This window comes from Lytechinus variegatus, chromosome 19 (assembly GCF_018143015.1).
Source record: "Lytechinus variegatus isolate NC3 chromosome 19, Lvar_3.0, whole genome shotgun sequence".
NCBI classification, from domain to species: Eukaryota; Metazoa; Echinodermata; class Echinoidea; order Temnopleuroida; family Toxopneustidae; genus Lytechinus; species Lytechinus variegatus.
This window is the reverse complement of record NC_054758.1, coordinates 5,621,319-5,647,209: the sequence shown is the minus strand read 5'-3', so window position 1 is coordinate 5,647,209 and position 25,891 is coordinate 5,621,319. Positions and strand designations below refer to the sequence as shown.

The 25,891-nt window shown below is 36.7% G+C and overlaps 1 protein-coding gene across 1 annotated transcript; it reads right to left on the bottom strand.

Annotated features, from left to right (window-relative positions):
* Positions 1–450: 450 nt before the first annotated feature.
* Positions 451–25,815, bottom strand: LOC121405961 (glutamine-dependent NAD(+) synthetase-like). Its single transcript, XM_041596958.1, has 19 exons — positions 25,645–25,815; positions 19,337–19,397; positions 18,414–18,530; positions 17,525–17,578; positions 16,649–16,790; positions 15,573–15,661; positions 14,530–14,647; positions 13,357–13,488; positions 12,883–12,957; positions 12,112–12,285; positions 10,713–10,815; positions 9,789–9,957; positions 9,442–9,577; positions 5,628–5,734; positions 4,818–4,949; positions 3,415–3,484; positions 2,735–2,863; positions 2,102–2,278; positions 451–1,718 (listed from the first exon to the last, which is right to left on the bottom strand). The coding sequence occupies exons 1-19, from the start codon at positions 25,727–25,729 to the stop codon at positions 1,362–1,364; spliced, it is 2,427 nt and encodes an 808-aa protein (XP_041452892.1). The 5' UTR covers positions 25,730–25,815; the 3' UTR covers positions 451–1,361.
* Positions 25,816–25,891: the final 76 nt, after the last annotated feature.

Sequence of the window (25,891 nt, the reverse complement as noted above, 5' to 3'; positions counted from 1 at the left end):
TTTGTATAAGTTTTCTTGTAAATTCTTCATTTTTCATCTACCACCATGCAAATACTGCAGATTTGAGACAAAATAATTTTAAACTCTTTCATGAACGGCTTGCCATAGATGGTTACAATGTCAGGCAATCTCATTGTTCAAGAAACACTCCATAGACATGATAAAAACATAAATAACAAAACCTTACAAATGCCATAACTTTCATGCAACATATAATAATAGTCAGTTCTTGTATAGCGCATAACACATTATGAATAACGTCTCTATGCGCTTCCAAAGGACTTGGATATTATTACCCTGGCTTTAGCCCCGCAGCCTTTACAGCGCTGTGGCATTTCAAGGAAAAAAATCCTGCCAGGTACCCATTCACCTCACCTGGGTTGAGTGCAGCACAATGTGGATAAATTTCTTGCTGAAGGAAACTACGCCATGGCTGGGATTTGAACCCACGACCCTCTGTTTCAAACTCCGGAGACTAATACACTGGGCCACAACGCTCCATATCACAAAATAAGAATTCATGCTGTTCCTATACAAACACTCAAATATCACTATGAATGAAAACACACATTGTCCAATCCTACATTTTGTCTCTTTTGTACAATAAAGAGCACAACACAAATATTGCACCTTATGAAAGATTTGCATCAACATTTTACATAACTTTTCTCTGGCAATGAACATATAAACTAACAGGTATCTAGAAAACAAATAAAATCTGTCACCTAAAAGTGGCACCTCAATCCAATAACACAGGATTTTGTGAAAAATAAGGAAGTTATAGATTTGAAGTATTTGATATTCAAACAATATATTCATAAATCATTTTGTATTATTGTAAAAAAAAATCTACTATATACCAAGTCATCCTTCATGTTGTCTTGCACAATTAAAGGCTACATGCAGGATTTATTTTTTCAAAGAGGAAAAAGGGTTTTAAAATATTTAAAAACATAAGAAGAGGAATTGAAGTAGCCACACTGATCACTGGGTTGCTTCTTGACTATTTTTTGCTTACATGGAAGGATCAAAATTGTTACCCTCTGAAAAGTTCTCAGATCGGACAGCTTTCCTCATTTCTGATTGGATGAAAAACAAAGGAATCTGACTGTTGCTATGGAAACTATTGCACTATAGCTTGTCAATGTTAACAACCTTCATGAAACAGTCCCTGTGTGCATGATTTGAGTGGATTTAGTATAATTCGAACGGAAAATATGATATCTATGTGCAAAAACAACCAATCCATGATTGTCATAAACGGGGTAGGGTGCGAAATGCAAATCTTACAGTCCCAAGCCATTGGGTTTTAAAATTCTATTTGAATTTGTGCCTAATAGAATTCAATACTCAATTCAGTTTCACACAGTTCCAATGCTCTCTCTAATCCAATTACCCATGCGTTTCAACGGTGATGACTGATCCTCATTTGAGTTATTTGAATTGGAGTTTGGTGACCTGGCCCTTTTTGATTGGCTGACCCCTTCTGTGACCTCACTTGACCTCTTACGGGTCATTCTCTGTGGGGGGCTGACATCTGTCTGCTTCTCCAGAGCTTCGCCATCCATGGGTTTCTCTGTGTCGTCGCTGGAGCGTCGTCTGGTGGCTACACTGGTGATGGTGGTCACATGATTGGTAGCTTTGTTCTGATTGGTGGATGGTGCCGTGACATCACTGGAAGAGACCTTGGCATCGACTTTATCTTGAAGACGTGCTGCCTGTTGATATGAAATTTTAAAAAAAATGGTGTAAAATGATATCATCTTAGTTTTCTTCCTCTGCTCCTTAACTGACGACATCATCACTGTCAAAATCATTCTTCAGAACCACTTTTATCATCATAATCACCACCATCACCAACAACATCCTCACCACCATCAACATCATCATCATCGTCATCATCATCATCTCCATTTACATCATTATCATCACCAACAATATCATCACATCCATCGCCATCACAACCACCATCATCATCATCATCATCATCACCATCATCACCATCATCATCATCATCAATACCATCGTCATTGTCGTCATAGTCATCATCATCATCATCATCACCACCACCATCATCATCATCTGTCCTTCAAAAACATACCTCCTGATCAATGCACTTGAACTGCCACGGCCATCTTGCATTGTAAAGGAACTGTCTGAGATCAAATCGATTGTCATCCGGGCTGTAGGACTCGGCATGGCAAGATGGTGTCAAGGTGGTCATCTTGTGGCGATTGATTGAGTAGGAGCGGAAGAAGTGCTTCACCTTATCAGCAACCTATAAAAAACAATAGCAACAACAAATACCTTTGTTACTGTACAGGTGTGGTAGCCAAGTGGTCTAATGCACTTGACTAGACACATAAAAGTCTGGGGTTCAATTTCCGGCCAAGACACTTTATGGCCATGAGCAAGGCATTTAATCGACAGTGCTCTTTTATCCTACATTCAAATAAATGAAAATGACATACAGATTCTTGGAAACTGTGTGTAGAATTGTTAAAAAAAACACATATATATCTTTCTCATAGTATAATAGCATTATCTGGGGTACAGTGTTAAGAAATTGTATAATCATTTCCATGGTGAATGTCCTAATTCAAAATCAAATAATCATGATAAATACAACAAGAAATACATAATCATTAATAGTAACAAAAACAGCAATAACAATAATAATAACAACAACAATAATAATAAATACAGCAATAATGAAAAATGTGTTTCAACCTACTTGTGTTGGTGAGCAAGACTCTTTCCATTCATTAACAAGCTTCATGAACATACTGTACGGACCACAGAGGCTAACCTTCCTAAGACGACCAAATATTGACAACTCATTGTATGTCATACCCATATCAACCTGAAAGTATGAATGAAATATTAAACAAAAAGTCAAATCTTTGATAAGGATACTGGAACTCATTTGGAAATTGTGTGGGTTTTGTTATATGTTGCCTGGTGTGTGTGTGGGTGGGTGGGAGGGGGTATAAACTTACCCCTTCCCCCATTCCTTGGAATTTTTTATGCTCATTGCAACGCAAGAAGCTCTCATCAGGATTTTTCATGAGTTTAAGTTTTGTCAAGCCCTTGATCAAGTACAACAGCCAAGTTTACCCGAGTCACGTTATCTTTATTTTTTTTATATTTTGCAGGGATGTAGTTGAAGCCGGCCTCGGGCCGAGCCAAGTGTACAAAGTCTATGGCAGGTTTTCTACAGCGGCCTCTTGGCTCAGAAGTACCCAACTCGACTGCATCCATGGCATTCTGAGCAATATATATTCAAGATTCTTTTATTGGATATACTGTATGTATGCACGTTGATGTTATTATTTTCATATGGAATGAAATACAGTTGAATTGAATTGAAATGAATTGAATATCCAAAACACAAGTAACATGGTGACATCTTACCTCATCTGTTTGTGAAACCTTGCCTGCCTCTAAGGGTTCCAGTTCAGCTGTAGGTGGGGCATCCATAATCCTATAGATCAATAAACATTAAAGGGGAATGAAACCTTTGGAACAAATAGGCCTGTGTAAAAACAGAAAAATCAAAGAATAAGAATAAAGAAAGTTTGAGAAAAATCGGACAAATAATGAGAAAGTTATGAGCATTTGAATATTGCAATCACTAATGCCATGGAGATCCTCCCATTGGCAATGCGACAAGGATTTGTGATGTCACTGATGAACAACTTTCCCTTTGGTGGACTATAAAATACCCTCAAAATGTCTCTTTTTGCTTTTTCTTATGATGATACAAACTCTTTATCCATGATGTATTCTTAAAAAATATGTATTACATGCCCTCATGTAGAAAGAACACATGATCTATGGATAGATGTGATAAAAGAGGCAATTCAAGTGAAATATATACTAAAGTAATAGGGAGAGTTGTTCAAAAGTGACATCACACATCTTTGTCTCATTGTCAATTTGCTATCTCCATAGCATTAGTGATCGCAATATTCAAATGCTCATAACTTTCTCATTATTTATCCAATTTTTCTAAAACTTTTGGTGATCTGTTTCTTTGATTTTTCTGTTTTCACACAAGCTATCCTGTTCCAAAGGTTTCATTCTCCTTTAAGCAAAATTCTGGTCATGACTTTGGTTTGTGAATAAAGTATCTCATGTCGACTGAGGGAAACTGATGTCATTTGAAATTGACCATACACTGTGCAAATACCACTTATTGTAATGCAATTCCTGTCCGTATGAGATTTATCTAATACAATTTTAAAAAAAGGTAATCAGGACGCCGTAACACAAAGGTTAGCGATTAATCGCTAAATGAAATGACCAATCAAGATCCTCGTTGCATGCGCATTTTGCTAAGTAGACTGACTATGAACCAATCAGAACTATTCTTTGAAATTAGCGATCAATCGAAAACCTTTGTGTTACGGGAACCAGGACTATCAATTTGATTGCTTTTGATATAAAAGTGACGTGAAGTAATCCTATTTCTCCATATTATCATGAAATGAAGTTAAACATTTTAAAAAACCATGCCATCTAGCAATTTATCGGTATTGGCTTTTTAATTTTCAAAATTAGTATTACTAATAGCTGTAATACTAGTATCAGAATTCAAAATCGCAATGTCTTTTCTTCAAAGACGATAATTAATGAACCATGCAGAGGGACCACCAGCAGGAGCAAGAGTTCTTCACTTCAAAAAAAAGCAAACCATACAGATTTTCTCTCCCTAATTCTTTTCTAGCATTTGCCACAATCTTAAAATAAGTTTAGATCAATAATATATGAATAACAATTCAAATAGTGTTAATCATATTACCATATATACTTACCCTTGCAGTGCAGGCAGGTTGAATGTCTTCATTGCATAGATGATGAAGCTCCTGAGATCAGTCTTGCTAATACCACCTATCGGATTGAGATCAGCACTGGAACAGTCATACTTGGTATAGTACCCTCTCAAACTAAAGAAATAGAAAGAAAAGACAGTCAAATTAACATACAATGACCAAAAAATCTAATATTCATAGACAGGTCCACAATGAGATCTTAAAAAAAGAATTAGGACCGACTCAGCATCTAGTTCTTATCATTAGAACTTGTAAAGTGATATGTCCATACCCCAAGCTATTCCCAGGACCAGTAAGCCAACTGGTCTATTCAAGATCAACAAAGTGAATTAAACAGGACCTGCTTAGGACCTAGTTACCTTATAGTTATCTTGATGGCCACATCTCACTGTCTTCATGACAAGGGTGTACAGATGAGTGTGGCAAGGTTAAGGGGGCTCATAGAGCCCATTTAATTAGTTCTTATCATCAGACCTTGTAAATTGATATGTCCATTTACCCCAAGCTGTTCCCTTGACCAGTAAGCCAACTGGTCTATTAAAGATCCACAACAAGATCTTTAGTAGAGTTGGAACAGGACCTTCTTAGCATCAAGTTCTTAGTCCTATCATTTGGACCTGTAAAGTGAATTGGTTCTTACCTCTCATCTAAATTAGCTGTTTCTAGAACCAACAAACTACCTGGTCTAACAAAGATCACCAATGAGACCTTCACAGTGAATGGCATGGGACCTACTTAGCATCTAGTTCTTAGTCCTAACACTTGAACTTGTAAACTGATATTTGTTCTTACCTCTCATCAACATTAGCTGTTCCTAGAACCAGCAAACCACCTGGTCTATCTAAACTCCAGAGAGAGAGCTGAGCAAACAGGTACGAAAGGACCATCCGAGTTCTTGCCTGAGAAAATAAATATTAGAAAATAACTATAATGAGGTACATGTACCTATGAAGTATCATAATAACCCAAATATATATATATATATATATATATTTTTTTTAAGAACAATACTTACAATATATATGGTCATTTTCAAACAAAAGTGGACATGGGGGTGAAAATTAAAACTTGCTAGAAATCATTAGGCTTCAATGTTTTTTTAAACTAGACATCTTAAAGTATATTTTTCCATTTCATTTACATAAAATTATTAATTATGTCTTGAGATACAGTGAATTTAATGCAAGGGAAATTAAATGTTACAAAATGTTGATTTTTGCATTAAAATTCACATATTGCCTATCACAATATAAAATTTGTATTAGAAGCACATTTGTTGGCAAGATACAAGCTGTGTATTGTATCTAACTCATAAAAAGCAAAAAAATTTCTGTGAAGTGTTTTTCTGAAAAAAATTGGGTTTCGAAGTTTTCAAAACTGGTTGTCGTGTCACTCACATTTTAAATGCAAAAAGTTTTCTAGAGCTGTGTATTCTGAAAATTAATTTGTCCCAGTACTGGAGCAAATACAGTTTATCTGTACCTTATTGTATATAAAGTAACTTGGTCCAATGTGTTAAGGTAAAGCTAAAATTAACTGTCAAAGTTGTGTCGTGTCACTCACAATGTCGTGTCACTCACGAAATGTCGTGTCACTCACGGTATTATATTGTGTATAAAAAAGGACATCAAGTAATTTTTGAAGCGTTTTACCAGGGATACAGTCAAAATGTTGTTCCTGACATCATTTAGGCCTATTTTAGGCTAATAATTTCCTCCATTTTCCTAATTTTACTCCTTTTTATGGAAATATTGAATTTGACATTGAGTTCATCTATTTTCTCTCCTCTCCGTGGTTGCCTTGGTTTAAAAAATCCTGACAATTTTCCATTGGCGTGAAGACTCAGATCCTAATTCATATTTTGGTGAATGAACTGTGATTAAGAATATAACAACATAATCAACACAAAATTTAGAATGTATCAAGAGAAAAACCACTATACTTAAGCAATGGACATATTTACAATGCATTAAGGGTTGGTGATGGTAATGGTTCAATATACCTAGGTATTACTCAAACATTCTCTGTCTCCATTTACAGAAATAAGCAGAAAGTTCACCTTTCTTTTGAGTAATGTTATTTCTTTGTTATAATACTCAGCTAGAAAAGTCACGGATCCTTTTTTGAAATTTGCAGAAATTTTAGTGGTAAAGTAGTGTACATGAGATATAAGAGATCACCATGAACACCAAACATTTTTTCAAATTCAGAAAAGAAAATACTTTTCTTTTCCTTCTGATTGATTAAATCAACCTTTTCATTTGCCATAAAGCTTGTATTCCAGGACATGAAATAAACAAATTTGCAAGAAAACAAACATTTTGGATATTGCTTGAAGCAGCTACATGCCAAGTTCAAAATCATTATTTGTTCGGCCACCATTCATACCGCTAGTGATTAACTACATGTAGGGTCTGAACAGCAAACTACCGCAAGTGGGCCGATGTGTGTTCAGAGCAGATTTGCATTTACACATATTCATTACAACAAAATGATGCATGTTCATGTAGGTCCCAACAAGTCCCAACCGAGACCGCATTTTGATTTCAGCAACTTTGGATGGGTTGCCATGTACCAGTAGATCAATTTTTTTTTATAAGAACAGAGCTGGACCTCCAGGGGAAAAAGCTATTGAGGTATAAAGGGAGCCTGGTTGGGATGCTGAATTGGATTTTAGTGTGACATCCAAGGGCTTAGAAAAGGAAAGGCTAATGACTTGTAGTTGTTATGTAATAGTAGCAGACTGCAAGAATCAGGTACTGACTGCGTCTTTCACCTTGTGGCTTTCCCTGGATTCCCAGGGTATGGTATATGATCAAATAATTAGAAAAGGCGCTTACAAATTCCAGCAAAAAGCATAGCTCTGAATTTTGGTACAGTGCCTACATGTACTGACTTGGGAGGGTCCACATACAAGCAGTGTTCAGGAGAAAACCTATGCTTGTTGAGTTGAATTTCCAATTTTCTCAAGGCGATTTGCTGATAGTCCATCAGAAGTGTGCAGCAACGTGATTGTGGTTTGGTACCAAAAAAGACATTTAAACTGCCATGTCCTATTTGGACAATGCCTATAAAAATATTAAAGGAGAATAATATTGTAATCCAATATTTCAAGAAAAGGGAGTCATACATGACATCATTGGCTACCAGACCATGCCAGATGATGTGAGTGACTATTGAGAATACCTTTCTTACAAGGAAAAATTATTCCATCCGTTGTGGATGCTGAATTGTATAAACCTGTATAAAACTTTCATATACAGATAGGGAGAAAGAGTTAAAGTTTTGAATGATATCAGGCCACAAAAATGTTCGAGTTGATGTCAATGCCAAGACCTCATAACACCTCCTTCAAGTGCCCCCACCTCCTCTAAAGAGGAGAGTGGTAGAAGCCCTAGTGTGACAATGTGGTATGGTATAGGGAATGTGAGTTGATGGGCAAATATGACCATAAACCAAAAAAACATCAGGATGACATATTATGAACTTAAAAGAAAGCAGTTATTATGTAATTAAGATTGTTTTTGGTTAATGGTATTTTACTCTTCTACATCATGCAAAAAATACTTTCAATGTTGAGATAAATGTTGTATTTTTGCACTTGTCGTGTCACTCACGTTTTGGATGTCGTGTCACTCACGGTATATAGGAGGGTACCATTTTCCATAGAGAAGGTTTGATTGATTTTGACTATATGTGTTAGATAGGTACACTATTTATGTCCATTTACTGGTACTCACAGTACTCCATGACAACTACTTGGGCACGAATCCAACCATATGTGTTAGTGGTCAGAAACCCATGTCCAAAATTTGTCGTGTCACTCACGCACCGTTTTTTAATCATATCTTCTAAACGAATTGTTGAATTCAAATCAAACTCGTAGTGGCCCATGCCAGTCCTACATTGTATATAATATAGTAGTCATGATTGATTCATAACCTTTAAGTTTGAAGATATGAGCCCTTAAACCTCTCCGATTGTCGTGTCACTCACGTTTGAAAATGACCATATATATATTAAGAACAAGTTCCTTTGATACAGTTTTAATGAGGAACATGATCAAAGGGAAACCAAACTTGTGCCCTTTATATTTATAGCCTCGTGGTCCTTCGACAAAGGTGGTCATTGAAATAAAAATAAATAATGGCAATAAGGATAAACAGCAAATTGACTGTTTCGAGAGATATACAAGAATGGCTCAAATATTGATGAAGGAAAGGGACAGGCATTAGGTGATAAAGATTATATTCACAGATTAGCAGGAGAGGGTTACTGCTTCTTGGCCTTATGTCAATGCTTAATTTTGTTGATGATGATGGAGATGATGGTGATGTTGATTATGATGATGCTGATGTTGAATATGACAATGATGATTCTTATGATAATGGTTGCAATTAAGATAATGATGACGAGGATGATGATGACAATGGTGATGATGATGATGATGGGGATGATTGCTATGTTGAATATGATGATGCTGATGTTGAACATGACAGTGATGATTATGATAATGGTGAGAATTAGGATAATGATGGCAGCGAAAATGACGATGCCGAAGATGTTGTCAATGATGATGATGTTGATGATGACATGTGATGATTACCTGAATATTTTGCAGTGCAAGGTTTTCTCTCTGGGATCCACCTAGTGCCTTGAATTTAGGTTGGGTACCTGTCGCACTCTCAAAGATTCCAACCGATGCCTTCACTGCATCATCTATGGTGATGGACTTATGGTGGCTGCAAAGATGAAACATAAAAATAAAAAATCTCATAATGCATGTATATATATCATGGTCAAAGATTGGTCATTTTTCTAGAATGCGTTGGTGATCTGCAGCTAGCGCAACTCTGAAAATTTGTTCACATGTATTCCTATATCCTCTGAGGGAGGGCGCTATGACATTATGACTTCACGTGCATATGAAACAACTCTTTTGAAAATACACACCTTCCTATCTGGTGTGCCAAGTCCTCAGCCCTCTCCCTTGTTTCCTTCGAAGAGTTGACCGTTCCCATGTAACAGGTCACCAGGAGACGACTACAAAGTTCCCTGGGGTCAGTGGGCGTGTACTCGGGGTCATGGGTCAACGACCTCACATCCGCTAGCACCTTCTCATCTGTTGAATGAATAATAAAGTCCTCTCTTGAAAATTTTTGTAGGCGTGTAAAAAAGATAACAAGCTTTTTATTAGTTCCCACCAAAACTACCAATATCATCATAATTAGCATCATCATCATCATCATCACCATCCTCATCCTCATCATCACCACCACCATCATCTTCGTCGTTTTTATCATCATCATCATCATCATCATCATCATCATCATCATGATCACCATCATCATCATCATCATCATCATCATCATCATCATCATCATCATCACCATCACCATCATCATGATCACCATCATCACCATCATCATCATCATCATCACATCATCATCATCATCATCACCATCATCATCATCATCATCATCATCATCATCATCACCATCATCATCATCATCATCATCATCATCACCATCACCATCATCATCATCATCATCACCATCATCATCATCATCATCATCATCATCATCACCATCATCCTCATCATCATGATCACCATCATCATGATCATCATCATCATCACCATCATCATCACCATCATCATCATCACCATCATCATCATCATCATCATCATCATAATCATCATCACCATCATCATCATCATCATCATCATCATCATCACCATCATCATTATCATCATCATCACATCCTCATCATCACCATCACCATCATCTTCATCACCATCATCATCATCATCATCATCATCATCATCATCATCACCATCACCATCATCTTCATCACCATCACCATCATCATCATTACCTCCATCGGAAACAGTTTGGCAAACGAGTCTACACATGGAGTGAACGATGCAAGCAACTGATGAGCTATCAATACCGCCACTCAATGGAATGAAAAAACCACCCTGTCAAGATAAAAGAAATAGAAAACAATACACATGTTTACTTTTGTTTTCATAAAAAAGAAAATATTTTAACATTTATCCAGTTGCACTTAATTAACCATCCTTCTCAATTTAGCATGTTAACAATGATTTAAAGTTTTGTGGGCAGGGCCAGTAATCAGAGGCCAAGACCAAGTCAAGACTCTCCACGGTCAAGGCCAAGGGGAAATGCCTAGGGACAATGAATTCAGACGTCCAAGACCAAAGCAAGGACCCAGAGAAGGCCAAGGCCATATAACAGGCGAGGATTGTTCAGCAATTTCCTTACATACATACATAACAGGTACTTATATAGCGCTTTACCAAAAATATGATCAAAGCGCTTTACAATAAATAACTAATAATAATAATAATTACATTAAACACTTAAAATATATCTACGGGACTGGTGCCTGATCTTAATGCCCTGTTCACCTGCAGTTTAAGGAACTTGCCCAGAAGGCAATCTGGCAGGTACATAACTCATAAGGGCTCTAAAAACACTAGGCCTAAGCTAAACCCTAACAAAGAAACAACTTACGAAAGAAAACTAAACATGAATATTTAAACCTGTAGTTACACAAAAAATCATACAAGGAGAAAAAAATAATCAATGAGCAAAGAAGTGTGTTTTAAGCAGAGATTTAAAAGTTTTAACTTGTCAGCAGATCTTACTGTTACAGGCAGTTTATTCCATAATTTGGGCAAAAAATTAGCAAATTCTTTATCACCATATGAACTAAAACTTCATCTGTGTTTAAGGAGGTATTGGTCAGCATGTGATCTAAGGAATCTAGTATTGCCCATATAAATATAATTACTGATTATGTCTGATAGATAACCAGGAGCTTCCCCCATATGTGCTTTAAAAACAAGAGCAAGAATCTTAAAAACAATGCGTTCAGAGACTGGAAGCCAATGCAACTGCTGTAATAATGGTGAAGTATATTCCCTACGATTTACCTTAAAAATAAGTCTAGCTGATCTATTTTGAATGGTCTGCAATTTTTTCATGTCTTTAACAGTAATGGCGTATAGGAGTGAATTACAGTAGTGAATTACATATGACACATATTTTTTATTCAAACACATCAACATTTACTGAATACTGACACATTTCCTTACGATTGATTGCATTGACTACAATGTACAATCAATCATGAAAAATCAAGCATGCAATCGATCACTAATCTTTGTGTATTAAGACCAATGATGTGCGTGTTTTATAAATCTCTTCAAATCATCAGCTGTCAGGTTTTCATCCTCCGAAAAACTCACTTGTTTACTTCTCCGAAGATAATCCCACAACCAGCAGGCTGGAGACAAGGCTATTTCCTCTTCAGGAGTATACATCTTGATTTGGTCGCGCACCGGTGGTGTCGCTTCTGCGTCTCGGTCATTGGAAAGTGAAAAGTCAACTTGAATGCGAGGGAAAGCCTCTGATCGTGTAGCCTGTAATAGTAATAATAATAATAATGTTTTATTTACCCAGGGTAGCCACTTCAGTTAGGAAACTGCTCTACCAGCGGGACCTGCATAACATTATATGTTATTATTACCCTTCTCCAATCTAAATGCTGAGCGCCTAGCAAGAAGGCAGAAGGTCCAATTTTTATAAGTCTTTGGTATGACTCGGCCGATGATCGAACCCACGACCTCCTGTTCATGAGGCGGACACTCTACCACCGAGCCATGTCCAGTTATATATAATATATGTTATAATAATACAACAAAACTTTATACTGATAGTAATAGTTTTAATTAGTTATGAATATTCATCGCAGTTTCTCTGCGAGAGAAGTCAATTTATTGACAAATAATTCCACTATAGAAATACTACTCTGCTTTCATATAGAGATTGATAAATGGAATGGTGTCTCAAAACAATATCTCAGCAATTACAAATTAATAACAAAATCATATGACACATAATTTTTATTTGAACATCTCAACATTTACTGGATACTGACACATTTTAAGATCATTACCAACACTGCTGGAACTTAACTGTAGTACACACAATGATGTAAAAAAAATAAAGAGACTCACAGCCATGGATGAGCTGGATGCCTGGGCCCTGTATGACCTCACATCCTCGAGGTCAAGGGTCGCTGTTGTTACTTCCTGTGTGTCAAAAATATTGTTAATATAACACTTGATGAATATTGTTTGAAATAGCTCTGACAAACTATTTATCTACCAGTAAATGAACTGATTGTTTTTTTCCTCCAAATAATCTGTTTCTTTTCAGGTCATATGATAAATCTTCATATTGTAAAAATTATAATGGCTTGAATAGTTCATAAACTCAGTAAAAAAAAAGAAATATCAGAGTTGTAATTAAAATATATTTTTGATATTAATAACAATCAACCATTTTGCACTGGACAAGGATACATGCAGTCATTGAAAAAAAATCATGCATGTTCATTCAAATGGCTTCATTTTTATTCATTTAAAAGTGTTCATAAAATAATCATTGAACAAGGTTTCGGGCAAATTCATAAAATATGGTCAACGTACAACTTCAGTAAGTGCGAACTCCTCTCCTCTAACAACGACATCACCGTTCACAGCAATCATAGAGCCGCCGTAGTAGTAAACCCTCTCTCCATCACAGCCACGTAGATTGGAATACATGTAGATCCCTCCACACTATCATGAATCAAGAAGGAAATATAAAATTTGTTAGTGATAATAATAATGATGATTACCAGTATTATTGGTGGTGGTGAAGATGATGGTGGTGATGATGATGACAATGACAACAATGATGACAGCAAGGAGTCAAGGACTACATGCATAGTATGGTGATGATGATGATGATGGTGATGATGATGATGGTGATGATGATGGTGATGATGGTGGTGATGATGATGGTGATGATGGTGATGATGATGATGGTGATGATGATGGTGATGATGATGATGGTGATGATGATGGTGGTGATGATGATGGTGATAATGATGATGGTGGTGATGATGATAATGATGATGGTGGTGATGATGATGGTGGTGATGATGATGATGATAATGATGATGGTGATAATGATGATGATAATGATGATGGTGGGGATGAAGGCGGTGACGATGATGATGATGATAACGACAACAATGATGACATCAAGGAGTCAAGGACTACATGTATAGTATGATGATGATGGTGATGATTTTAGTTATCATGATACTCATTTGCATAAATGACATGTATTCCCAATGAATACTTTATAAGATAAAGCAAAATTGCATGAGAATTGAATTTCGTTACCACTTGTCACGGATAACCATTTCGATTTCCAATCTTAAACTTTTGATTCATGTCAGCTCATTATTCAGCCCTATAGGTTAATGAGCTTCCACTTACAGTGAGGTCACTCCAACACATTAATCCTGACAGATTTGTTGAAAACAGTGAACTGATCACCTTGCATTAGTCACGCTGAATCTCTTTCAAAGTGATTAGAAACCTCATTCAAACACTACAGTTGCAATGTTTTGGGTTTGAAGAAAATATCAATATAGCCTAAACAAAATGAATGAAAATATAAATTTATTGAAATGATAATTTGCATATGGAAAAATCAAATCACATTTTCACTGCATTTTCCAATGCACTAGGCTGGCAATAATTATGAATGAAGAAGTTCTTCTTCACACACAAAATATAGCATTCCTGAGGCTTCAATATTCATCTAACCTTGAGTGTAGCATTCTTTATAAGATCCACAAGACGGTGGCCTTTCCTAAGGTGATGAAGACTTCCACTGCCGTTAGTGACTATCTCTACACCGTCAAGACTCATCGCTATATGGGGGCTAGGTAAGATTCAAGAAAAAGTTTAGTGCTTAAACTAAAGATAAACAAAAGTTATGGTAAAGATGGAAATAATCGTTGGGAGCTGTAACATTTTTTCATGATATTTAGAAAGAACATTATGGGAGAAAGGGTGTAACAAAATCTGTGCAAAAGGGACAAAATTTGCTGTTTTATAGGTGTTTTTGTAGCTGCTTCATGTAATAAAGCCTATGGAAAGGATAAGCATTCTTGGCCGAGGAATTTCTCGAAAGTACACCAAGTTTCCAAAGTTCCATGACAATTGCTCCGGCAACAATAACTCAGCTCTAAATTCCACATATTAATCGAAATAACAACTTCAACCCAGGGGGAGTTTCATGAAAGGACCTTGTCAGACGTTTTATAATAATAATAATAATAATAGGCATTTATATAGCGCCATCTATCTAGAAATATTCTATTCCGAGGCGCACAAGAAAAGAAAGAATGAGAAAGTTTGGATGAGTGTCAAAGTGCCAATAACTAATACTGTTAGAAAAGATAAGATTTCAGTTTATCCGACAAGTCCCATTTTATCCGACAGTTACCATAGGAACCTCTAAGCCAATCAAAATCATGGAAAGATGTCAGATCTGACAACTTGTCGGATAAAAATATTGATGAAATGCTCCCCTGGACTTACCCCATCATAAACCTAACATGAAACCCTATTGAAACGCTAACCCTATATACTACACAAAGCAGAGCCCAGAGCAAATGTCGTGTCCCCGAGTTTGCTTTCCCTCAAAGATGTCTCTCTTACAGACATTTCCAATGCTCTTCACAAAGTCTGGGGGTCAGCAAATAATTCACTCCCCACGAAAGATGGCATCCTCCTGAATTCCAACCCCTAATCACAAATCACTAATCTCACTGAAAGTAGATGATTTGAATTTCTTTATTTACCTGTTTGCAGTCCAGAGTCCTTCGCAAACTTCAGTCCCAATACATGTATCTCTTGTGGCTATCACAGCATCACCAATTGGGACTGTTGTCTATAATGCATACAAAAAATCATAAAGGGAAAAGAAGAACTTGAGAAATGATTATTTGCTTTATATTCCACATTGGAAACAATACCTGATTGGGGATTTTTCACACCACACGTCTACAGGAGGAAGTATTGTTCTACAGTCCTGAGATTTAACCAACGAGGGCCCCGTTGTACAAAGAGTTACCATAGATCCGATCAATCGTAACTCTATGGAAATCCATCAGTGTCATAATTTTTTCTACAGGAAATTTGCAAAATGTCCTTTGTAATCAAAGGAGAACACCCCATATTGTCAAGAAATCAATGAATTTATGGATATGGATTCATATCTAGAATTTTTTTTAACAAACATGCATTTCATTTGTTGACTTTGCTGGTGGTCCATAGTTACGATTGATTGGATCAATCGTAACTCTTTGTACAACGGGGTCCAGTAAACTATCTTAAGTCTCTATAGTCCCCATTGTTAAAGATAATTTCCAGTTCTGGTAATGATCTCAAAATGACTTTTTACAGAATCTAATATAATGACCACCCAAGTGTCTGTTTCTATGAATAAAAAATATGTGCCAAAGGATTCTGGAAGAAATTGTTTAATTGCTGAGAAATAAGTAAAATAAGCGCGGATTCGGTCACTTCCGTTGGGTCTTTATTCCAGCAATAATAATACACTGTCCCACGTGCGCTTATCTGTGTTGGTGATCTTCAGAGTGAACATTTTTCAGCGTATAGATTTCAAGATTTCACAAAGTTCAGTTTATGTAACCGTACCAGTTCTAGATCATCGACGATATACTGACAATTAAGCCTGGTTTTACAGACTTTCTCATGAAATCAGTTTTTACTGCAATTTATTTCTCTTTAACTATGTCAGTCTTAGGCATGTTCAAAATTACTGTCTGCCCAGTAAAATTATATTTGCAGCCACCGACCAATAAGACTGTGGGGTTTTCAATACTCATTCTGTGATACAAATAACTTTCATTACCTGATTGGTGATATCTGAGATCATACGTGGGAGAAAATGCTGTTCAACGGTCCTGAGTTTAGCCCATCCAGTAAACCATCTAAGCTCTCTGTAGTTGCCATTGTTAGCCATGTCAGTCTTTGGCTTGATCAAGATTATTTTCCTAAAAACAAGACAAGTGTAAAGAAGCTCTTGATGCAGCTCTTTGCCTGCCACGTACACTATCCCCCCTGCGCCACATTAATTTTGGGGTGCAGTATGCATTGTGTGCGAACTGTGACTTGAGTCGTCGTTGGCAGTCCGCTGTATGTGCCGCAAGTCGTCCGTGGCGGGCAAAGAGTTAATTGATGAAGCTACAAATATTCAACAACAAAGAAAAACTATTCGAATAATTTTGGAAAAACATTTATAATATTGTAGTACTCCTCAAGGCTAACATCAGCCTTGCACATCACACATAAGTACATCTAATAATACCTTCCTGCTTTAATAACAACCTATTCGACTCCAGGGAGATTTTCCCCTTTATAGGATACCAATGAAATGAGAGCGTTTCAGTCAAGATAATGAAGACAATGAATTCTGAAGTAACCATTTTAATATAATGGTATCACTTTACAGCATAGAGAACAACATTTCATAAGTCTGTTATTTTTCATGGCTCCATATTTTTCATGGCTCCATTTTTTGCAAAAGAGGGAAGTATTTTAATAATTCTATCATTTTCCTTTGTTTAGCATGTGCACAGGATTGAGCTGACCTGTATATCACAAAAGATTTGTCAACATCTATTGCTGACCATCATGTTTGTGGTGGGAAAAATGGGAAAATCCAATTTGGGTTTATAGGTATATAGTCTACCAAGAAAGGGGCAGGAAATCAGGAATGAAGTCTTACTTGTTAAGGAAGATAACTCGGCAATTGTAGCGGACATTCTTGTGCATTACTGGCCTGTAACAAACACACAAAAAAAGACAAAAGCAAAAGTTAAGAACCTGCACGAGATTTTAATAAAGTACATTAATGAATGAAAGGATAACAATGCTGCAACATTGGGAATTGAACCCTAAAACTCATTCTGTAGAGCGAAGGGGCTTTTCCCCTGATCTATATGTACAAATAATATACAATTGGAAAAAAGCCGATATTTTAGTCACTGCATGGAGCTATTTTACATAGCCATGTAATTTCTACCATGGTGAGGATAGCAGTGAAAAAAATAAATATTAGAATATACATAATAAAATAATAAAACATGCCCCAGTAGCATATTTGTTTAGGCTAATGGGGCATCTGGCGATGTCTCCTTATTATAACTCATTTTCCAGGTTTTTTGTAAATCCCTCAACGTTCATCGTGATGACAAATTGGAAGAGTAATACTAGTAATAGTACTACTACACATGCAAAACAAGGGAGATGAGAGGTAATTCCGTGGAGGTAACATGCAACCATGGAGCAATGCGACTGTATTTGCCAACAGATTTTCATCTCACCTGACATGTACCAAATGACGTCATTTAAACATGTTTACTATCGTGGTTCTGTTTATACTTCCCCAGAAAACCTGATTCTAGTCAAACAACGTTTAAAAACGCACCTTTTTGTGAGTTTACGATCAGTGTTTTGAAACGTCGTTTAATTGAATGTAAGCATGGACGCAACCATGTTTTATGGAAACGCTGATTCTGGCCTGAAAAGTGGAAGCATAAACACGGCCTTAGAGTTATGGGAAGTCGAAATGCAGAACTCATCTGTGTCTCTAGTCCTCTACTACATATACTTACATTCCCACATCGCATATGATATCCTGTGTCTCCGGTGCTTCAAGAAGCTTGGCCAAGATCTGCCATGAGTGCAGGTTGGTGTCAGATTCATAGAAATGATCATTGCACCCATAACCTCTGTTAAAAATAAAAAATAGTAATTAAAAAAATCACAACACTAGCAAGCAACTTAATACTCTATTTTTTGGAAAATTTTCACTTAAGTTTCAAGATGATTGGAGATGTTGATGACGAGTGTGGTGTTGGCAGTGATGGTTAAAAGATGATATTTAACAATTTTTACCATTATACATTAAACAATATATCAATGAAAAAATAACAGAGAATTAGAGAAAATGGAGAGCTTAGTATTAGGTTTAAAGACCATCAAAAATATGCATATTGTGCTTCTCATGTCAAACATTACAGAAACTTGTACTGACATTTGTTAACATTACCATCACTGTAAATTGTAATAAACGGTTTTGCAGGATATCCTGCCTGTCAAACTTTTCCTCAAACATGGGCTTTTTAATTGCTAATATCATTGATAGAAAATATTTTTGGAGGAAAGTAGTCAGCGCAGTCCTTGAATATCTGGTTGCTGTATGTTGTTTTTAGACTTGAGAAGAGATAAAAATCTTTGCTTCATCAGCTGACTACATAAAGCTAGTGATGAATAATTCCAACATGTATCTATCACAAGATGCTGCGGAAGCCCTACAGGAATGCTGCTAAGCATTTTCAAAAAGTTGTCAGAGATTTTTCCTTCAAACACAGAACTGAAAATTGAGCACAGTAAGATGGTTCAACTTGGTTTACAAAATAACTGACATAACTCACTCAGGAACTGATAATATTTCAGTCCCTAATTTTGATGATTGTACATGTACATTGCACAGACCTGTGTTTGCACATTACATATTTTAGTAAATGACACTTACGTGATTTCGAGTTCGGGTCCTAATCTGTATCTGGCTCCCTTTTCCTTGGCTATGGCTATACCTACAACAAAATAAACAACAAAGGCATCATATCAGAATTTGAAACAAAGACATCAAACTTAAAGGTCAAGTCCACCCCAGAAAATTGTTGATTTGAATCAAAAGAGAAAAATCAAACAAGCATAACACTGAAAATTTCATCAAAATCGGATGTAAAATAAGAAAGTTATGACATTTCAAAGTTTCGCTTAATTTTCACAAAACAGTTGAAATGTATGCACAACTCAGTGACATGCAAATGAGAGAGTCGATGATGTCCCTCACTCATTTATTGTTTGAATTATACAATATTTCAATTTTTACAGATTTGACAATAAGTACCAACTACCAACTTTACTTAACAATGAACTCTTGAAATAATGATAATTCCACATGTTCAGGGAGGAATAACATTTTGTTTCACATGAGAATGTAGAAAAAAATAGAATTTTAATATTTCATATGATAAATACAAAATAAATAGTGAGTGGGTGATGTCATCTGTCTGCTCATTTGCATACAAACCAGGATGTGCATATTGTTTTGTGAAATTAAGCAAAACTTTAAATGCCATAACTTTCTTAATTTACAAGTATCCGATTTTGATGGAATTTTCATTGTTATGCAAGTTGGATTTTTCTCCTTTTATTCAAAATGAAATTAACTCTTTGTTACGGTGGAGTTGTCCTTTGATATCTAACGACTAATGCCAGGCCTTAGTTTTGATACTTCCAGAGGGAGGCTACATGATTGTAGGGCACATTTGTAACATTATTATTACAGCGAAAAATGGGAAAATAGAAAAGAGCACCAAAAATCCAATGAATGGGCGAGTCAATAGGGTAGCGGCGGTCCGACGGTCCCAGACCGGTAAAAATCGCTGTTGGGCCAGTAGATTTTCAGAAATTGGAAGATTTACTGGTCCGACATGACCAGTAAAAAATATCATTGTCGGGCCAGTAATTTTTCCAAAAATAGCAAGATTTAAGGGTCCGACATGACCAGTAATAAAAACCATTGTTGGGCCAATAACTTTTCCAGAAATGGTCAAATTCACAGCAAACCATTTCCCCCGTTAAATTCTGCAATTCACACACAGAATACACACAGAATGAATCGCACGTGTTACTAGAGTACTATACAGCATGCATACAGTGTACATGTAGTCAGCCACACAATCCACACGGTGAATTCTCCACTGGCCGCACGAACAAAGCCTGGCTAAACTCTGGCAGAAATCTCTCACAGAACTGTCAAAATTCACGGTTCATACTCCTGAAAGGCTCTTATAATGTCCATATTTCCTAAAAATTGGAGTAACTCTGTCATCTGTAAGCAGTAAAAGGGTAAATTTTCACTTCTGTTTGGTTCAAACAGATCGGGTCTCGGGTGGTATCGTCTGAATACATATTAGCCCCACATATGCATTTATGTGTGTGTTGATACACTTGGTTTCTGACTTTCTTTCATAGCTATTTTTATTGAGCCAAAAAAGAAACATAAATTATTTATGAAAATAGTTTTAGCTTTCTTCCTCTGTTTTCTTCCTGTTTTCTTTCCTTCTTTCTTTTCAATCTTTCTTTTAATTTTTTTTCTCTATTTCTTTCCTTCCTTCCTTCTTTCCTTCTTTCCTTCCTTCCTTCTTTCCTTCTTTCCTTCCTTCTTTCCTTCCTTCCTTCTTTCCTTCCTTCTTTCCTTCCTTCCTTCCTCCTTTCCTTCCTTCTTTCTTTCCTTCTTTCCTTCCATCCTTTCTTACTTTCCTCCCTTCTTTCCTCCCTTCCTTCCTCCTTCCTTCCTTCCATCCTTTCTTTCTTTCTTACTTTCCTTCCTTCTTTCCTTCCTTCCTTCTTTCCTTCCTTCTTTCCTTCCTTCCTTCCTCCTTTCCTCCCTTCTTTCCTTCCTTCTTTCCTTCCTTCTTTCCATCCTTTCTTTCTTACTTTCCTTCCTTCTTTCCTCCCTTCTTTCCTCCCTTCCTTCCTCCCTCCTTCCTTCCTTCCATCCTTTCTTTCTTTCTTACTTTCCTTCCTTCCTTCTTTCCTTCCTTCCATCCTTTCTTCCTTCTTTTCTTCCTTCCTTCCATCCTTTCTTTCTGACTTTCCTTCCTTCTTTCCTTCCTTCTTTCTTTCCTTCCTTCCTTCTTTCCTTCCTTCCTTCCTTCCTTCCTTCCTCCTTTCCTTCCTTCTTTCCTTCCATCCTTTCTTACTTTCCTTCCTTCTTTCCTTCCTTCTTTCCTCCCTTCTTTCCTCCCTTCCTTCCTCCCTCCTTCCTTCCTTCCATCCTTTCTTTCTTACTTTCCTTCCTTCCTTCCATCCTTTCTTTCTTACTTTCCTTCCTTCTTTCCTTCCTTCTTTCCTTACTTCTTTCCTTCCTTCTTTCCTTCCATCCTTTCTTTCTTTCTGACTTTCCTTCCTTCCTTCTTTCTTACTCTCTTCGTTTCTGTATTGCTTTCTTTTTGTCCTTCATTCCTTCGTTTTACGGGGGGGGGGGGGGGTCACGAAAGGCTAGAAAAATAAACTTGCGCCTTTTTTTAATGTTTTCTTTACTTTTTGGGACCAGTAGATTTTAGGTTCGGACCAGTAAAAATTTGAAAAACTGGGTATCTACTGGTCCGACATGAACAGGTTGGACCAGTAGAAAAAATGGGTTAGTGTGGAGCCCTGCCATACCAATCTAGATCAATCACAAATAGTTTATTTGGATCTTGCAACTCTTTGTAAGGCAGGGCCTAGGACTAGTCTGCAGGCACAGACCCTGATTGAAACTTTGATCAACAAGTGGGTCTTCATGCAAGACTAGGACAAAGCAAAGGGTCTTCAGAACAAAAGTTATTGTAGGCTGCACATTTAGACCCTTTAACCTCAGTGAGAGGTTTGCACAGCAGACTAGTCTAGGACAGGAAAAGTTGCATGACCAATGTAGATTGTGATGGTCGATATGAATGTAGATAGGTCTTTAAATGGTGTGAGTAGCCAATAAAATAAACATTCAAATGTATGTGCCAAATTACTGTAAAAATACATACAACTGAGAAAAAAAAGCAAAATAAGTATGGTACATGTATTCTTGTCATGTGATCTGCATCAAAGATGATATATGGTGACAACTGAAAAAAAGATTTTCTGATTGTTTGATGTGACTACTTGAGTTTACCTTTAACCTGGAAGTACTAATTTAGGGTTCACTGAATATATTGAGCACCACTGGCAGGCAGCATTACTCTACTGCCCGCTTGATGCAACACACTTAATTAACATCCTCCTATAATTCAATTACAAAATTGGTGCAAAAGGCAGCTAATTTCTCAGTTGGGTTTTTAGCTGCAAGCCAACAGCAATGATGTAATGTATATAGTGTGCAGGAACAAAAGAAAAATAATAGGACATTTTTTCCTTCTTTTTCAAAGAGCTGAGTCATTCTAAGTTTACAAGGAAATGGTCTATTACAAATGTAATTACCTTCTCTTCTCTCTTTTAAGACTGAAAAAAAGAGATGGAATATTTTCAAGCTCTCTTTCAACAACACTATCAAGAGGATATCCAAAGTACGTGTTCGATCAGCAGTGTTTTACAACTTTTTTACAAATCACCCCAAAAGCGGCAAGTCTCGCCTCATGATACCCATTCAATGTTTGTATTTTACATGTTTCAGACATTTATGACCAAATTTTGCTTGAATGTCAGCTATGTACAAAATTAAGGATCTTACAATTACATTCTAGCTGTATATCAAAAGCATTTGCTCTAGAGTCTCATAGAAAGAAATTATGTAAAAACAGACAATGTCTTTCTCAACTTTAAGACTCAAAAAGTAATTTAGTACAGTTTCAACAAACGCTTTTAGGGATTGGGACTTACGCTCAGATTTAATTATACCAGTTGTATCAATTTCTTTTTAATTCCGAGCTTTGTCCGATATCTAACACTTGCACTGGTCAAACATCATTCTAGAGTCTTATTTGCAGTCTTAACTGCATTTTACCTGGCTTAAAATTATGCCTTATTTAAGAAACATAAAGCACTGAACATTTTCTTAGGAAACATCCTATATAACTTGCAGTGTCCATACATCATTAACATCATTACTATCATCATCAATCAACACAATCATTAATTCATCAATTTCCCAATCATTCACTCAAAGACAAAGCAGATATCACCAAGATAATGTATCACCTCATCATCATCAGCAGTAGCTTTGTCCAATTTCTAACACTTGCACTGATCAAACATTACTCTTAGATCTTATTTTTGACTACAGTTTAACTGGCGTACAAATAATGCCTTAAAGTAAACATAAGCAATAAACAGTTTCTTGGGAAATGTCCTTCATATCCTATGTCTATGATCATTAACATCCACATCTTCATCATTATCAACACAATCATCATCATTGATCCATCATTAATTCACAATCATTCACTCATCATCATTAAGCAGATATCACCGAGGCCGAGATGCATGCATGATGCATCATCATCCTCATCATCATCACCATCATCATCATCATCCTCATCATCATCACCTCCGTCATCATTGGTCATAAAGCACCTGTATTATTATCAATATCATCTTCATCATCACCACCATCGACTTCTTCTTCCGCCTTAATACTAATTTACATACTCTATCACCTACTTCAGCCTTCACCATTCATCATCTTACATTGTAAAGATATTTGTCAACATGAACGAGCAAGACACATGGTAAAAAAATAGTAACTAACAACTATGAACTATCCAAATATCCCGATCCTACGCCGTACGGCTAAGGCAGACAATTCAAATCAAATATTGTCATTCATCATGTTGTTAGGTCTAATATCAGTTCTCATCATCATGCTCATCTTTGAGTTTGATATATCACCATCGGCATCATCAATAAAAAACTATCTTCTTCCTTTTGAGCTGATAGTGACTATATATAGAAAACAAGTGGAATGCCTCTGGCCATCTCACCTGCATCACGCGGTTCAATGTAGCAGCAGTGCTGACTTTGAATACTTCTCTAACTCGCACAAGATGTTCAGTGATACATGGTTACTCTTATGTCCACTTTTTATGAACAAGACCAATAAACTTACAGAGATATGATGGTTATTCAACAAAAAACCCCAACATGGCCAAAGTTCATTGACCTTACATGACCTTTGACCTTGATCATGTCACCTGAAACTCGAACAGGATGTTCAGTGATACTTGATTACTCTTATGTACAAGTTTCATGAATCAGATCCATAAACTTTCAAAGTTATGATGGTAATTCAACAGATACACCCAATTCGGCCAAAGTTCATTGACCTTTGACCTTGGTCATGTGACCTGAAACGTGCACAGGATGTTCAGTGATACTTGATTACTCTAATGTCCAAGTTTAATGAACTAGACCAATAAACTTTCAAAATTATGATGGTAATTCAACAGATACCCCCCATTCGGCCAAAGTTCATTGACCCTAAATGACCTTTGACCTTAATCATGAGACCTGAAACTTGCACAAAATTTTCAGTGATGCTTGATTACTATTATGTCCAAGTTTCATGAATCAGATCCATAAACTTTCAAAGTTATGATGGGAATTCAACAGATATCCCCAATTCAGACAAAGTTCATTGACCCTAAATGACCTTTGACCTTGGTCATGTGACGTGAAACTCATGCAGGATGTTCAGTGATACTTGATTAACCTTATGTCCAAGTCATGCAAGTTTCATGAACTAGGTCCATATATTTTGTAAGTTATGATGACATTTCAAAAACTTAACCTCAGGTTAAGATTTCGATGTTGATTCCTCCAACATGGTCTAAGTTCATTGACCCAAAATGACCTTTGACCTTGGTCATGTGACATGAAACTCTAATAGGATGTTCAGTAATACTTGATTAACCTTATGGCCAAGTTTCATGAACTAGGTCCATATAAATAAGTTATGTCATTTCAAAAACTTAACCTCAGGTTAAGATTTGATGTTGACGCCGCCGCCGCCGTCGGAAAAGCGGCGCCTATAGTCTCGCTTTGCTTCGCAGGTGAGACAAAAATGAGAATATTTGCGACAGGATGTGAAACTGCACTGGCGCCGAACTGACACCGGCTAAAACTTTGAAGCTCTATCACGACACCGAGCTCGGCCCCGGGAGCCCGGGGGGCCGGGGGTGGGGAACTCAGCGGAGCGCAATGCACTAGCTAGCTGCAATTGATAGAGAGAGAAGAAATAGAGGTGCAAATTAGAACATGCATCAAAATTGAAACGAGACAAAAATCAAACAGGCTTACTTTTTAAAATTCGCTCATAGTTGCCTTCAAAGTCCATAGCCCACTGGTTGAGTGTACAGGTAGCTAAAACCACCTTTCTTCCCATTTTAAAGATATTTGTTAGACTTTTGGAGATGAAATCACACGACAGAGATTCGCACGATCACGACAATCGGAAAGGCCAATTTACGTCCGTGTAATGTGTGCGCATGCAGTGGTAAAGATTGTTGTCATTTCTTCGTACTGTGTCGATCGACTTCATAATGTA

Bases quoted from the DNA above. Each gene is read 5' to 3' on its own strand.
- LOC121405961 (XM_041596958.1), bottom strand. From the start codon at position 25,729: ATGGGAAGAAAGGTGGTTTTAGCTACCTGTACACTCAACCAGTGGGCT. The intron at 16,791-17,524 runs GTAAGACTTCAT...TCTTGTTTTTAG, and splicing joins CGAGTTATCTTCCTTAACAA to GAAAATAATCTTGATCAAGC. The intron at 12,286-12,882 runs GTGAGTCTCTTT...TTACTATTACAG, and splicing joins CATCCAGCTCATCCATGGCT to GCTACACGATCAGAGGCTTT.